The 13,635-nt window shown below is 39.8% G+C and overlaps 1 protein-coding gene and 1 pseudogene across 2 annotated transcripts in view; one reads left to right on the top strand and one right to left on the bottom strand.

The window, feature by feature from the left end:
• Positions 1–7,120: 7,120 nt before the first annotated feature.
• LOC117093691 (killer cell immunoglobulin-like receptor 3DL3) overlaps positions 7,121–13,635 on the bottom strand; it is a 25,768-nt gene continuing 19,253 nt past the window's right edge. The window contains exon 4 of the mRNA XM_033229207.1: positions 7,121–7,572. Within this exon, the coding sequence (XP_033085098.1) occupies positions 7,433–7,572 (140 nt within the window). The 3' untranslated portion in view covers positions 7,121–7,432. The remainder of the gene's footprint in view (positions 7,573–13,635) is intronic.
• Positions 11,381–11,906, top strand: LOC117093697 (annotated as a pseudogene). The gene has a single exon (XR_004441197.1). The product of XR_004441197.1 is annotated as a protein S100-A11-like (transcript).

Below are 13,635 nucleotides of genomic sequence, written 5' to 3'. Positions count from 1 at the left end.
AAACTACAGGCCAATATTCCTGATGAACGCAGGCGCAAAAATCCGCAGAAAATACGAACAAACTGAATCCCGCAGCACATCAGAAAGCTAATCCACCATGGTCGAGTCGACTTTATTCTTAGGATGCAAGGTTGGTTGAACATACACAAATCAATGCATGTGACAGATGCTTTTCTCTCTCTCAACTGCCAACAACCGCCAAGAGGCCTTCTTTCCTCTTGTACTGGTCCTCCTCAGTACAGACCCTTCATGGGTGTCAGGCTGGGGGACGATCAGGTCTTTCCCTTCCCATGAGGCCATTTTTCAGACTATCACATGGGGAGAAACCTTGGACAATACCTAGCTTTCCTAGGTATTGTAACTGACCTTTGGCAGTGTGCGTATCCCTGGGTACTTGAGATTAACAGAATGGTGATGACTTTTAACCAGCAAGCTGCCTTCAGGCACTTGTTTAACAAAGCACACCCTGCACAGCCCAAAATCCTTTAAACCTTGAGTCACCACAGCACATGTCTCTTTGCAAGGACAAGGTTGGGGGTAGGGTCACAGATTAACAGCATCTCAAATACAGAACAAAATGGAGTCTCTTATGTCTACTTCTTTCTGTATAGACACAGTAACAGGCTGATCTTTCTTTCTTTTCCCGACATAATCCCAGCACTTTGGGAGACCGAAGAGGTTGGATCACCTGAGATCAGGAGTTCGAGATCAGCCTGGCTAACATGAAGAAACCCCATCTCTAATAAAAATACCAAAATTAGCCTGGCATGGTGGCATGCACCTGTAGTTCCAGCTACTTGGGAGGTTGAGTCAGGAGAACTGCTCGAACCTAGGAGGAGGAGGTTGCAGTGAGCTGAGATTGCACCACTGCACTCCAGCCTGGGTGACAAGAGTGAAACTCCATCTCAAAAAAAAAAAAATTTAATCTATAAGGAGAAAGGTATTTGTGGTGTACATCATGATGTTTTTATATAGGTACACGTTGTGGAATGGATGAAACAACTTCTTTATCATATTTATTTTTTCACATACTTCTTGTATGTTTTGTGTGTGTGGTGAGAACACTTAAAATCTAATCTCTTAGTGATGTTCAATACACCACATGTTGTGATTAACTGGAGTCCTCAAGACATACAATAGATCTCTTGACCCGATTTCTTCTTCTTCTTCTTCTTTTTTTGAGATGGAGTCTTGCTCTGTCACCCAGGCTGGAGTGCAGTGGCCAGATCTCAGCTCACTGCAAGCTCCACCTCCCGGGTTTACGCCATTCTCCTGCCTCAGCCTCCCGAGTAGCTGGGACTACAGGTGCCCGCCACCTCACCCGGCTAGTTTTTTGTATTTTTTTAGTAGAGACGGGGGTTTCACCGTGTTAGCCAGGATGGTCTCGATCTCCTGACCTCATGATCCGCCCGTCTCGGCCTCCCAAAGTGCTGGGATTACAGGCTTGAGCCACCGCGCCCGGCCCCGATTTCTTCTAAATGAACTTTTGCATCCTTTGACCAACTCCTCCCCAGGTTCTTTCGACGACCATTTTACTCTTTCTCTGGGTTCCACTTCTTCCACTCCACATATGAGATCTTGGGGCATTTGTCTTTCTGTGTGTGGATTGTTTCCCTTGACATAATGTCCTCTAAGTTTATTCACATTGTCACAAACGACAGGACTTCCTTCTTTGTTGTAAAGGTTGTATAGTACTTCATTATGTTCCTATTGTATGCCACATTTTCTTTGTCCATGCCTCCATAGATGGACATTAAGGTTGATCCCACATCTTGACTATTATGAATAATGCCGCTGTAAACATGGGAATGCAGATATCTCTTCAATGTACTGATTCCACTTCCTTCGGATACACGAACAGTAGTGGGATTGCAGAAACACATGGGAATTCTATGTTTAATTTTTTCAGGAACTTCCAGACTGTTTTCCATAACGGTTGTACTAATTTACATTCCCATCAACTGCATACAAATGTTCCCTTTTCTCCACATCCTCATTAACCCTTGTTATTTTTTATGTTTCTGATAATGGACTTTTTTTTTTTTTTTAACACAGTCTTACTCTGTCACCCAGGCTGGAGTGCAGTGGCAGAATCTCGGCCCACTGCAACCTTTGCCTCCTGGGTTCTAGGGATTCCCCTGCCTCAGTCTCCAGAGTAGCTGTGACTACAGGTGTGCACCACCAAACCCTGCTAATTTTTGTATTTTTAGTAGAGATGGGGTTTCGCCATATTGGCCAGGCTGGTTTCGAACTGCTGACCTCAGGTAATCTCCCTGCCCTGGCCTCCCAAAGTGCCTGAATTACAGGCATGAGCCACCATGCCCAGACCATTAATGGTCATTCTAAGAGGTGTGAGGTGATATCTCATTCTAGTTTTAATTTTTATTTAGCTGATGCTAATCATTTTTTTTTATACCTTTTGGTGATTTGTCTCATTCTTAGAAATGTCTATTCAGATACTTTGCCTATTTTTTAATTGGGTTATTTGATTTCTTATTATTGAGTTGTTTGAGTTTCTTATATATTTTGGATATTAATTCCTTATTAGATGTATGTGTGCAAATATATTCTCACATTCCATAGGTTGTCTTTTCACTTGTTGAGTTTTTTTTTCTTTGCAGAAACTTTCAGTTTGATATAATTTCATTTGTCTACTTTTGCTTGTGTTGCCTGGGCCTTTGGGATAATATCCAAATAGGTTTTGTCCAAGCTAGTGGAGTTTTCCCTTGATTTCTTTTAGTAGTTTCTTTTTTTTTTTTAGATGGAATCTTACTCTGTTGCCCAGGCTGGAGCGCAGTGGTGCGATCTCGGCTCACTGAAACCTCTACCTCCTTGGTTCAAGTGATTCTCCTGTCTCAGCCTCCTGAGTTGCTGAGATTACAGGCACCCACAACCACACCCAGCTACTTTTTGTATTTTTAGTAGAGACAGGATTTCACCATGTTGGCCGGGCTGGTCTTGGAATCCTGACCTTAGGTGATCCGCCCACCTTGGCCTCCCAAATTGCTGGGATTATGGTCTTTCATCTTACATTTAAGTCATTAATCTATCTTGAGTTGACTTTGTATGTTTTGTGAGATAAGTATCCGCTTCCATTCTTCTTCATGTGGACACGAAGTCTCCCAACCCTATTTATTAAAGAGGCTGTTCCTTCTCCATTGTGTGTTCTTGAAAACATCCCCAAAATTGTTTGACCCTAAATGCATGCATTTTTTTTTCCTGTGCTATGAATCACTTCCGTTGGTCTATGTGTCTGTTTTTATGCAAGTACTATATTGTTTTAATTACTATAACTTTGTATTGTAGTTTGTGTTTCGGTAATGTGATGCTTCCAACTTTGTTCCTTTCCCTCTAGATGGCTTTCATTATTTGAGGTCTTTTTTGGTTCCACATGAATTTCAGGATTGTTTTTTCTACTTCTGTAAAAAAAAGTCATTGGATTTTTGATAATGGTTGCATTGAATCACTTTGGATAGAATGGACATTTTAACAGCAGAATTCTTCCAATCCATGAACATGGAATATCTTTTGATTTATTTGTTTTTTCTTGAGTTTTTTCATCAATGTTTTAGAATTTTTAATATACAGATCTTTGTACTCTGTGGATGAATTTATTCCTGCATGTTTTGTTTTCTGTAATTATTGTAAATGGGCTTATTTTCTTGGAAACTTTTTTGGGTAGTTTGTTGTTAGTGTGTGGAAACTCTGTTGTTGTTGTTGTTGTTGTTGTTGTTGTTTTTGATGATACCCATCCTAAGGGGTATGAAGTGGCATCTGGTGTAGCTGTGGTTTGTATTTTCCTAATGATTCATGATGTTGAGTATCCTTTCATGTGTATGTTCTTTGGAGAAATGTCTATTTAAGTTCTTTGCCCATTTTTGAATTGAGTTTATTGTGGTCGAGTTTTAGGAGTTCTGTGTATATTGTGGATGTTAATCCCGTACAGGTGATAGGATTTGAAAACATTTTCTCCCATTCTGTGGGTTGTCTTTTTACTTCGATAATATTGTCTTAAATGTTTTTTTTCCTTGACATATGAAGTAACCGATGATGTCTTTTGAGGTACAATTTTTCAAAATTTTCATAAAGTCTAATTTGTGTACTTTTTCTGTAGTTGCCTGCGCCATTGTTGTCACATCCAAAGAATCACTGCCAAATCCAATCTTGTGAAGCTTTTCCCCTGTGTTTTCTTCTAAGAGTTTAATAATTTTAGGTGTCAATATTTAGGACTAACCAAAGCTTTTTAACTTTCCTGGCACCATCTCAGTTATTGTTCTAATCCCAAGATGGATCATTTCAATTAAAACATTTAAAGAATGACCTCACCTGAATGTGTTTGAACTTGCTCTTCTCCCTTTCAAATCGACTTCCTCACTTACATAATTTGTGTGAAAATGTCCACAAAGAACACATAAAATGAAATCAAACCTTTTCATAGACTCTTCATCTAAAATAGAATAGTAGGTGCGGTGACATTTCATTTCCTCATCTTGATTAATTTCCTCATTTACGTTTCTAGGTGAACCCATCCATTCTTCTATGTGTGTATGTGTGTGTTTATTATCTGTCTACATATAATGTAAACTCCATAAAATAAGAGATATTTACTAATTTACAAATGAGACTTCAGGAATTAAGAATGGCTTGCCATTTTTAGTGGGTTATTATTATTCATATTGAGATGAACAGAATCGCCTCAGGAACATGGCTAGGGGTTTATAGTCCAGGAGAACTGCAGCATGACTCAGGTACATTTTACCTGCAATGACAGCAATTGCAGGTCACCGGAGTCCATCACAATTGATTGGAGACAAGTGTAAGACAAGAATATTTGCAGTTTCCCCAGACTGACACAGTTGCAGGTCCCATGAAGTAGTGAGTCCTGAGACACCTCCAACAAGAGCTAGAAAAGGTATCATTTCACGAGGAGTTGCAGCCTACCCGTTTTAGACAAATGGAGCAAAATTAGAGTATCACATCTTTTCCTTTCTCCTTCACAGAGTCTGGGTGAACAGAATAAAAGAGTTAATGGAATATAAGATTCCAATTCTCTGGCATGAGAAAATGGACAAGGAAAGGAAGATTTGTCTTTATCATATCTCAGACATGCTTGGACACAGAACCCAAGCACAAAAAACAAACACATACTTCTTCCCATCCACACTGGGATCCAGGATCTTCTCCCTCCTCTCGGGCCAGAAATGAGTCTCCATTCCCTACTTGTAGTTACCAGAGATGAAGCCCAATTCTCCTCTGTCTCAAGCTTTGAAGGCCAGCTTTAATGTGTTCACCATGGAAGAATGAAGGTGAGGCCAGAGGTCTGGGAAATGGTCAAGAACTGAGGGGAGAAGAGTACATGGAGGCGTCACCCCGGGGCACTTGGTGCTCCCATATTCAGAGCCTGTCTGGTCCAGGACAGTTCCCAACCCTGTGAGCACCAACTCCGGATATTCTGGGCAATGACTGAAGGGACAGCCTCTTGTGAATACCGGCTGTTTTCCTCCAGTGTCAGCTGTGAAACCAGGATGTACCACATGAACACATTTAACCCAACTATGGGCTTAGGGTTTTGCTGCACGCCAAATCTCAGTGTCCAATTTCCACTCTGTTTAGGTGGAAAAAGAAGGGGTTTTTTTCCCACACACCTCACTCCTGTGTTCCTCTTTCAGTCTCAAAGCTCAGATGAAAACAATGAGTATCACATTGTTAATCCTCTTCCCTGCCTTTTCCACATTCATCAGTATTACTGTTTACATTGAGACTAAAGATGGCCAATCACCATTTTTCTTTGGAAAAATCAACCCGATGTTGTACCTACTTTTTTAGAGGTGGAATCAACTTACCTTAAGCTGCCGACTACATTTTACTGAATGGACTTTTGTGGATCCCCTTGATGTGTATAGCGGGACTTTGAGGTATCATCTCTGTCTTTAGCAAATTAATATTTTCCCAAGGACAGAGTTTCCTCACAGTTATTCGGGATGGACTAGTGGATATTGTGGTAGCAAGAACATGAAAAAAAGTCACAGCTGACACAACACACTGGAAACCCATCTGGCCAATCTCCCACAAACAGAATGTCTAGGTTTCTTTGCTTTCATGAAAATTGTTTCTTAGGAGACTTGTTTAATGTGTTCTGCAGCCATTTCTGAGTTGTAATTACCTTATTTACAACAGGTGAAATTGTTCTGATGTATTAATCTACAAGTATTTTTATGTCAGATTATTTGCAGCATAAAACATCTCGAAGATTTGACTACCTAGTTTTCTGTGAACCAGTACTGGCTACAAAGTATTTTTGTGCAGATGGGCTAAGAAGGTACCTACACTACTTGAATTCCAAAGACTTGGAAAAGACCAATATATGAACATTCTGGCTGTTGACATTTGATCTGAACTTCTCTCCAGGGGCAAAAATTGAGTTCTCTCTCTTAATGTATTAAGGCTCCAAAACTATGTTCAAAATTTTAAAATTAACTGCCAAGAGTGTAATTTATACTGGAGTAGTTTGGAGATGTGACAGGTCAATGTATAATAAGAAGCCTTGAGACTACAAAGAAGGCAAAAGTCACTATTTTAGTCATGGCCTCAGAACAAAGCTGTGTTTGCAATAACATGGTATTTAAATGACTCATTAATAAAAATAGTTATCTATTAATTTCGTAGTGTTTCAAAATTATTTCTTCTAAATTTGGAATATGTGCATTAAAGGACATATGAGTTTCAAAAGATTTAATAAAACATGTAACACAGAGTTTTGACACTTCTTGAAAGATTTTAACTTTGTGGTTGTCTCTGTGGTGATAAGTGTCATTGCTACAGAAAGTAACATTTTACATTTGGGTTATTTTAGACATTTGGGTTCATATATATAGAAATGAGATCACAAAGATTAACATAAGGCAAACTGTGGGAAGAAAAGCCAACAGTTCAAGAGAAGAAGCTGAGAAAACAAGTCAAAAGTTAGAGGAGAAGAAGAAAGAGAAGAGGAGGAAGAAAGAGAAGAAGGGGAGAATGAAGAGGAATAAAAAAGAAGAAGAAGGAGGACAAGGGAACATGAATAAGAACAACAACAATAACAACAAAAAACTCCCACACACATAGGGTGGAACATTAGATGTAATAATGAGGAGAATGGAGAAGATACACAGTCCAAGATCCCACAGAGACCTGGAAAGAATTTTATGTGGATTGTCTGTGAGTGGATCCAAGTGTGTCATTGAGAGTTCCCTTGTGTCCTTCACCTATCCTCTTTGACTTTCAGAAAGTGTTCCCTGAATATTTAAGAAAGGTATTCCTTGTATATTTTGCAAAGCTCCCACAAAGACTTGGGTCTCTATGCATCTCAGATCCACGCTGGCAATGGTTGCAGTAGGGGTTGCAGCCAGAATCTGTTCAGTAGGAGTCCGCCATTCACTCCTGCCAGCTTCAGTCACGTTTCTTCCATTTCCACCTGTGTCCCTGCGTGGCTGAACCAAGTCTTAGCCAGCATTGCCAAAAGAGCCAGGAAGACCAGACCAGCCACAACCATCCTGATGGAATTCTCCACAGTATAGTCCTGGAGAACAGGGGCTGGAGGGTGGGGGTAAGATCAGAGACTTTTCCATGTGGGCTAGGCCCCTCCCTCCCCAGGAGCTCTGAAATGGAGCTCTTTCCCCATCTCACCTTCACAAAATTCTTCCTATCCGGAGCCCCTCTTCTCCCTATATCATCCTGAGCACCTTCAGAAGCCTTCTGCCACAAACAGAAATTTCTTTTGAAGATACACTTTTTTTTTTTTAACAGTTCAAAATAGTTCCCAAACTAATTCTCCAAAACAATAAATGTTTGTATGTATTGCTGGGCAGATTATGCATACAAGGAAAGAAAGCACAGTGAGTCAGATTTGGCAGAGGAAACATATGTGGAAATTATATCATTTACTCTCTTTATAAAATTAAGTACAAAATGGAAAACACTGGTAAGGAAGAATGAGCTGTAGAGAAAGAAAACATCTTTCCAAGATGGCTGACTCAATGGTTTTTTGGCATATCTCATCCACCTAGAAGAATGAGCCGAATCCAGAACCAAAAACATGTGATCATCTCAATAGACATAAAGAAAAGCATCTTTAAAACAAATTCAACATCCTTACCTGATGAAAACTCTAAAAAAATTAGGCATAGAAAGAATATACCTCCAAGTAATAAAAGCCGTAGATGACATACCTAGAGTCAACATCATACTGAACAGGGAAAAGTTAAAATGACTCTGACTCCTCTGAGAACTGGCACAAAACAAGGACACAGACATCCACCACTCCCTATCAACATAGTACTGGAAGCCCTGTCAGAGCTATCAGGAAACAGGAAGAAATAAAACATATCTAAATTAGAAAAGAGGAAGTGCAATTATTTCTGTTGCTGATGCTATGATCTTAAATCTAGAAAATCCTAAAGACTTGCAAAGGATTCTTATGATTGATAAATGAACTCAGTAAAGTTTCAGAATACAAAATCAGTATGTAAAAACTGGTAGCATTTCTCTACACCTATAATGATCTAGCTGAGAAGCAAATCAATAAGGCAATCCTGTTTACAATAGATACACAAAATTAAAACACTCAGGAATACATTTAACCAACGTGGTGAACGATCTCTACCAGGAAAAGTGTAAGACACCCATGACAGCAATTATAGATGATATAAAAAAAGAAAAAAAAATTTCATACTTATAGATCATAAGAATTAATATTGTTAAAATGACCATACTGCCTAAAGCAATCTACAGATTTAGTGCAATTCTTAAATGAAAATAGTAACACCAGTTTTCACAGAATTAGAAAAAGCAATCCTAAAATTCGTACAGAACCAAAAAAGAGCCTAATGGACAAAGCAATTTTAGGCGAATGTAGAAACTTGGTGTCACCAGGCTATCTAACTTCAAATTATGCTCTTAGGATATAGTAAGTTAAATAACACGGTGCTGGTATAGACACAGAAACAGAGATCAATAGACCAGAATAGAGAGCCCAAAAATACAGCCTCATATCTACAGTGAATGATCATTGACAAAGTCAACAAAACATACACTGGGGAAAGATATCCTCTTCAATAAATGGTACTGAGAAATCTAAATAGCCATATGCAGAAGAGTAAAACTGGACCCAAATCTGTCATTATACACAAAAATTAACTTAAGATAATTAACAGCTTAAATGTAAATCCAGAACTATAAAATCACCAGTGGAAACCCAAAGAGAAGCTTTCTGGACATTGGTCTAGGCAAAGAATTCATTAGTAAAACCTCAAAACCACAGGTAACAAAAATAAAACTAGACAAATGGGACATAATAAACGAAAGAGCTTCTGAACAGCAAAGGAAATAATAGCAGAATGAACCGACGACCTGCAGAATAAACGAAAATGTTTGCAAACTGCATCCGACCGGGGACTAACATCCACTATTTCTAGGCAACTCAAACAACTAATCAGAGCCCTCAAATAATAGCATTAAAAAGTGGGCAAAGGGATGTTTATACAGATTTTTCAAAAGAAGACATACGAATGGCCAAACAGCATATAAACAAGTGTTCAGCATCACGACTCATCAGAGAAATGCAAATTGAAACCACAATGAGATATCATCTTACAGTAGTCAGAATGGCTATTACTGAAAACGCGAACCAATATAACAGATGTTGGCAAGGAAGCAGAGAAAAGGAAACTCTTATATACTGTGGGTCGGAATGTAAATTAGTATAGCCTCTATGGAAGACAGCATGGAGATCTGTCAGAGAACCAAAAATAGAAACACCATTTGACCTAGCGGTCCCACTGCAGGGTGTCTACCCAAAAGAGAAGAAGCAATTATGTCGAACAAATACCTGCTCCTGTATGTTTATTGCAGCACTGTTTGCAACAGCAAGATATGAAATCAATCTAAGTAACTGTGAATGAATGATTGGATTAATAAAGTGTGGTGTGTATAAACAATGAAATAGTATTCGGCCATAAAATACAAAATCCTGTCATTTGGAGTAACATGGATGGAACTGGAGGCCATTATTTTACGTGAAACAACTCAGAAAGACAAATACCACGTCTTCTCACTCTAAGCGGGAGGTGAGTAGTGCATACATCTGGATGTGGAGTGTGGAATGACGGACAGTGGAGGCTTGGAAGGCTGGAGGGCGGTGGGACCTGGGTGAGTGATGAGAAATTGCTTAACGAGTACGATGTACAGCATTTGGGTGATGGATATAGTCAAAGTCCTGACTTCACCACTCTGCAATATATTCATGTCACAAAGTTACACGTGTACCCCATAAATGTATACAAATAGAAAAGAAACTCTGTACACAGTAATCAATTGTGATATCTAGATACAGTCAATATTAAATTTAAAGCAGAATAATTAGTTAAAATATTGTGTACACAACAGTGAAGAGAGTATTTATCATCTAAGCCACAGGAAACTGTCAATATTAGTGCACAGAAAAAGAAAATAGCTGAAAAAGAAAGAGCAGTTTTGTGACAGGGTAAAAACTGAGGACAGTTTTAGAATGCTCCTAACTTGAGTTCCAAAAGGAAAGAATGAGAAAACAGGTCAGAAGCAATCTTTAAAGAGGCCAGTGTTGGTTATTTGGTGGACATAGACACACACATCAATCCACAGGTTCAAGAAATGCAGTGAATGCCAGGCAGAATGAATTAAACACACCTCACGTTCAACGTTACAGAAAAGCTGCAAAAAAGCATAACCAACCCTTCAACTTAGCCAGAGGAAAAGGATCAGCTGGTAAGGATTCAGAGGGAGCCAAGCGTTGTCCTCCCCACAGAAAAAAGGAAAACATAAGCCAGTAGAACAGCATCTTTACCCAGCTAAGATACCATCACCAGCCACCGACAATTCCTTACATGGTACTGTCCGAGATCAACACAGGAAAGAAACAACACTGAAAGATAAAAGGGCAAAGAAAGCTTTTCTCACTGACCCTAAAGGAAATTCTGATGACTGTGCCTCAAAGAGAAGGAAAGTGAAACCAGATGGGGTGTTGAAGATTCTGACAATAACTAAGAGCAGAGAAAGAACTTAAAATGTGGCTATGCCAAAAATGAATATGGACCATACAGTACTGTATGAAAACATGCCCCTGTGTAATTTCTGGAAAAGATAGAATTATATATACCACGAAACATCATATAAGTAAATACAAACATATATAATAAATATACTCTAAAATCCTGTTCTTACACAGGAAGAGTGGAAATATGTTTTTATATTTGCAGTTTAATTTCTGAAATGATGAATTTCAATTTTAAAAATATGTAACAAGTTCAGGATGAGTACACCATATATGTATTCCTAAACGACATAGATCAAAAATAGAATGTTTGAGCTCAGCGCCGCTCCCAGCCACAGCCTCCCGCGCCTCGCTCAGCTCCAACATGGCGAAAGTCTCCAGCCCTAGAGAAACTGAGCGGTGCATCGAGTCCCTGATTGCTGTTTTCCAGAAGTATGCTGGAAAGGATGGTTATAACTACACTCTCTCCAAGACGGAGTTCCTAAGCTTCATGAATACAGAACTGGCTGCCTTCACAAAGAACCAGAAGGACCCGGTGTCCTTGACCGCATGATGAAGAGACTGGATACCAACAGTGATGGACAGCTAGATTTCTCAGAATTGCTTAATCTGATTGGTGGCCTAGCTATGGCTTGCCATGACTCCTTCCTCAAGGCTGTCCCTTCCCAGAAGCGGATCTGAGGACCCCTTGGGTCTGGCCTTCAAACCCATCCCCTTTCCTTCCAGCCTTTCTGTCATCATCTCCATAGCCCACACATCCCCTGAGCCCAGCATACCAACCACCTCATGCAGGCCCCACCTGCCAATAGTAATAAAACAATGTCACTTTTTTAAAACAAAACAAAACAAAACAAAACAAAAATAGAATGTTTGAAATAGAAAACCACCAAAGAAGTCAGTGGGAAAAAGGGAATCAGGAAAACACAACATAATAATAACACAAATATGATTGGAAGAACTGCGCAAACATAAACAAAAGATTGTCAGAAAGTCTTGTTTTCTAAGACGCGTTGTTGAAATTTGCAAAGGACACATGTCAGTGTTAACAATTCACAGGGTTTGAAACTAAACAATGTAGAAATATACCAAGCAATCACTAACTGTTAGAAATGTGGTGTAGCTATATTAAAATTAGACAAAATAAGTCTTTGGGAAAAATCAGTGGAAAACATTAAGCATAACATTTAGGAAAAAAAGCAGGTAAATTTATAGTATTTTTAATTTACCGGGAATATATAATCAATTTACACTTAATCACTTCCAGTAATATTCCTGCAAATATACACGGAGGAAGTGTCGCTGAAGTAAACGGAGAGGTAGGCAAATCCACGGCCACTGTAGGGTGTTTAACACTCTTCTCTCAGTTGTTGATAGAAGTGGTTCAGGCAGTTAGAGAGGATTTAGAAAGAGAATTGCTGGGCTTGACCTAAGGTACAAGTCCACTTGCAACCACAGGACTCACATGCCTTACAAGCCCAACGACATTTAGAATCTCACTGGATTCTGAGCAGCCCTCACCACATGGCAGGCCCATGGACTTCTTGGAACACACCAAGCTCATTCTCACATTAGCATCATCCCCAGTGTCCTAAGTACATGAAATTTCCTTTCAACACACTCCCCAGGGCTTCTTCCCTCTTGTCTCTAAGATCGGAGTTTAAATGTGATCTCCCTGGTGAGGTCTCAGTGAGATGTTCACCCCTATACACTCCAAATGACAACGTTCCATGTTCCTTCATTTCACTCTGTGCAGGGCACTTTCACCAAGTGCTGAGGATTCACTCATTCATTCACTCATTCATCCATTCTACAAGTTCATTCATTCACTCATTCATCTATTCACTCATTCATTCATTCATCCATTCACTCATCCATTCATTTACTCATTCATCCATTCACTCATTCATTCATTCTCTCGTTCATTCATTCATGTTCTGCCTGTCTCTCCCACCCCACAGCAATGTGAGCATCATGAACCAAGGAGCTTGGCCGTGCTGTTTATTCCTGGCCATGCAACAGACAGAACTGATGGTAGGTGTGAAATAAATATTAGATGAATGAGTTAATGAAGAGGTCCTTTACTGGGTGAGCTCAGTTCTCTCTACTCTAATGCCCTCCCTCGGCTGACTTCCCTGAGTTGCCCCCTTGGCTGAGTGCAGTCCCTTCACTGGCAAATGGATCCTCAGCCAGCAGCACCTAGATGGTTCCATACTTTGTTCTTTCCCTCTCCTCTTGCTCCCTAAAGATTATCAATCTCCATGACAAGGCTGGAGAGCAGACAAGCCACACATTCGTTCCGGGGAGACAGTAACATGGAGTACAAGGCATTCCACATTTAGGAAGAGAACTCAGTTATGGAAGGTCAGAAATGAAAAGTTCCTACAGTCCCAGGTTGGTGGCCACAGCCCTAAATACTGATGGAGAATCACTGGAAATCTGTAGGGAAGATGTCTGGCTTGAGGCCACTGAGTGGAGAAGTGGCACATTCTTCTCAGTCTTCAGTGCTGAGCCTCTGTCCCCTCAGGGATCCAATGACCAAAGAGAAGAGCCTCTTCTCAACTCTTGGGATG

The sequence above is a fragment of the Trachypithecus francoisi genome, unplaced genomic scaffold (genome assembly GCF_009764315.1).
Source record: "Trachypithecus francoisi isolate TF-2019V2 unplaced genomic scaffold, Tfra_2.0 Lachesis_group12, whole genome shotgun sequence".
NCBI lineage: Eukaryota > Metazoa > Chordata > Mammalia > Primates > Cercopithecidae > Trachypithecus > Trachypithecus francoisi.
Note: the sequence above shows the minus strand (reverse complement) of the source record. Positions and strands in the feature narration are given on the sequence as shown.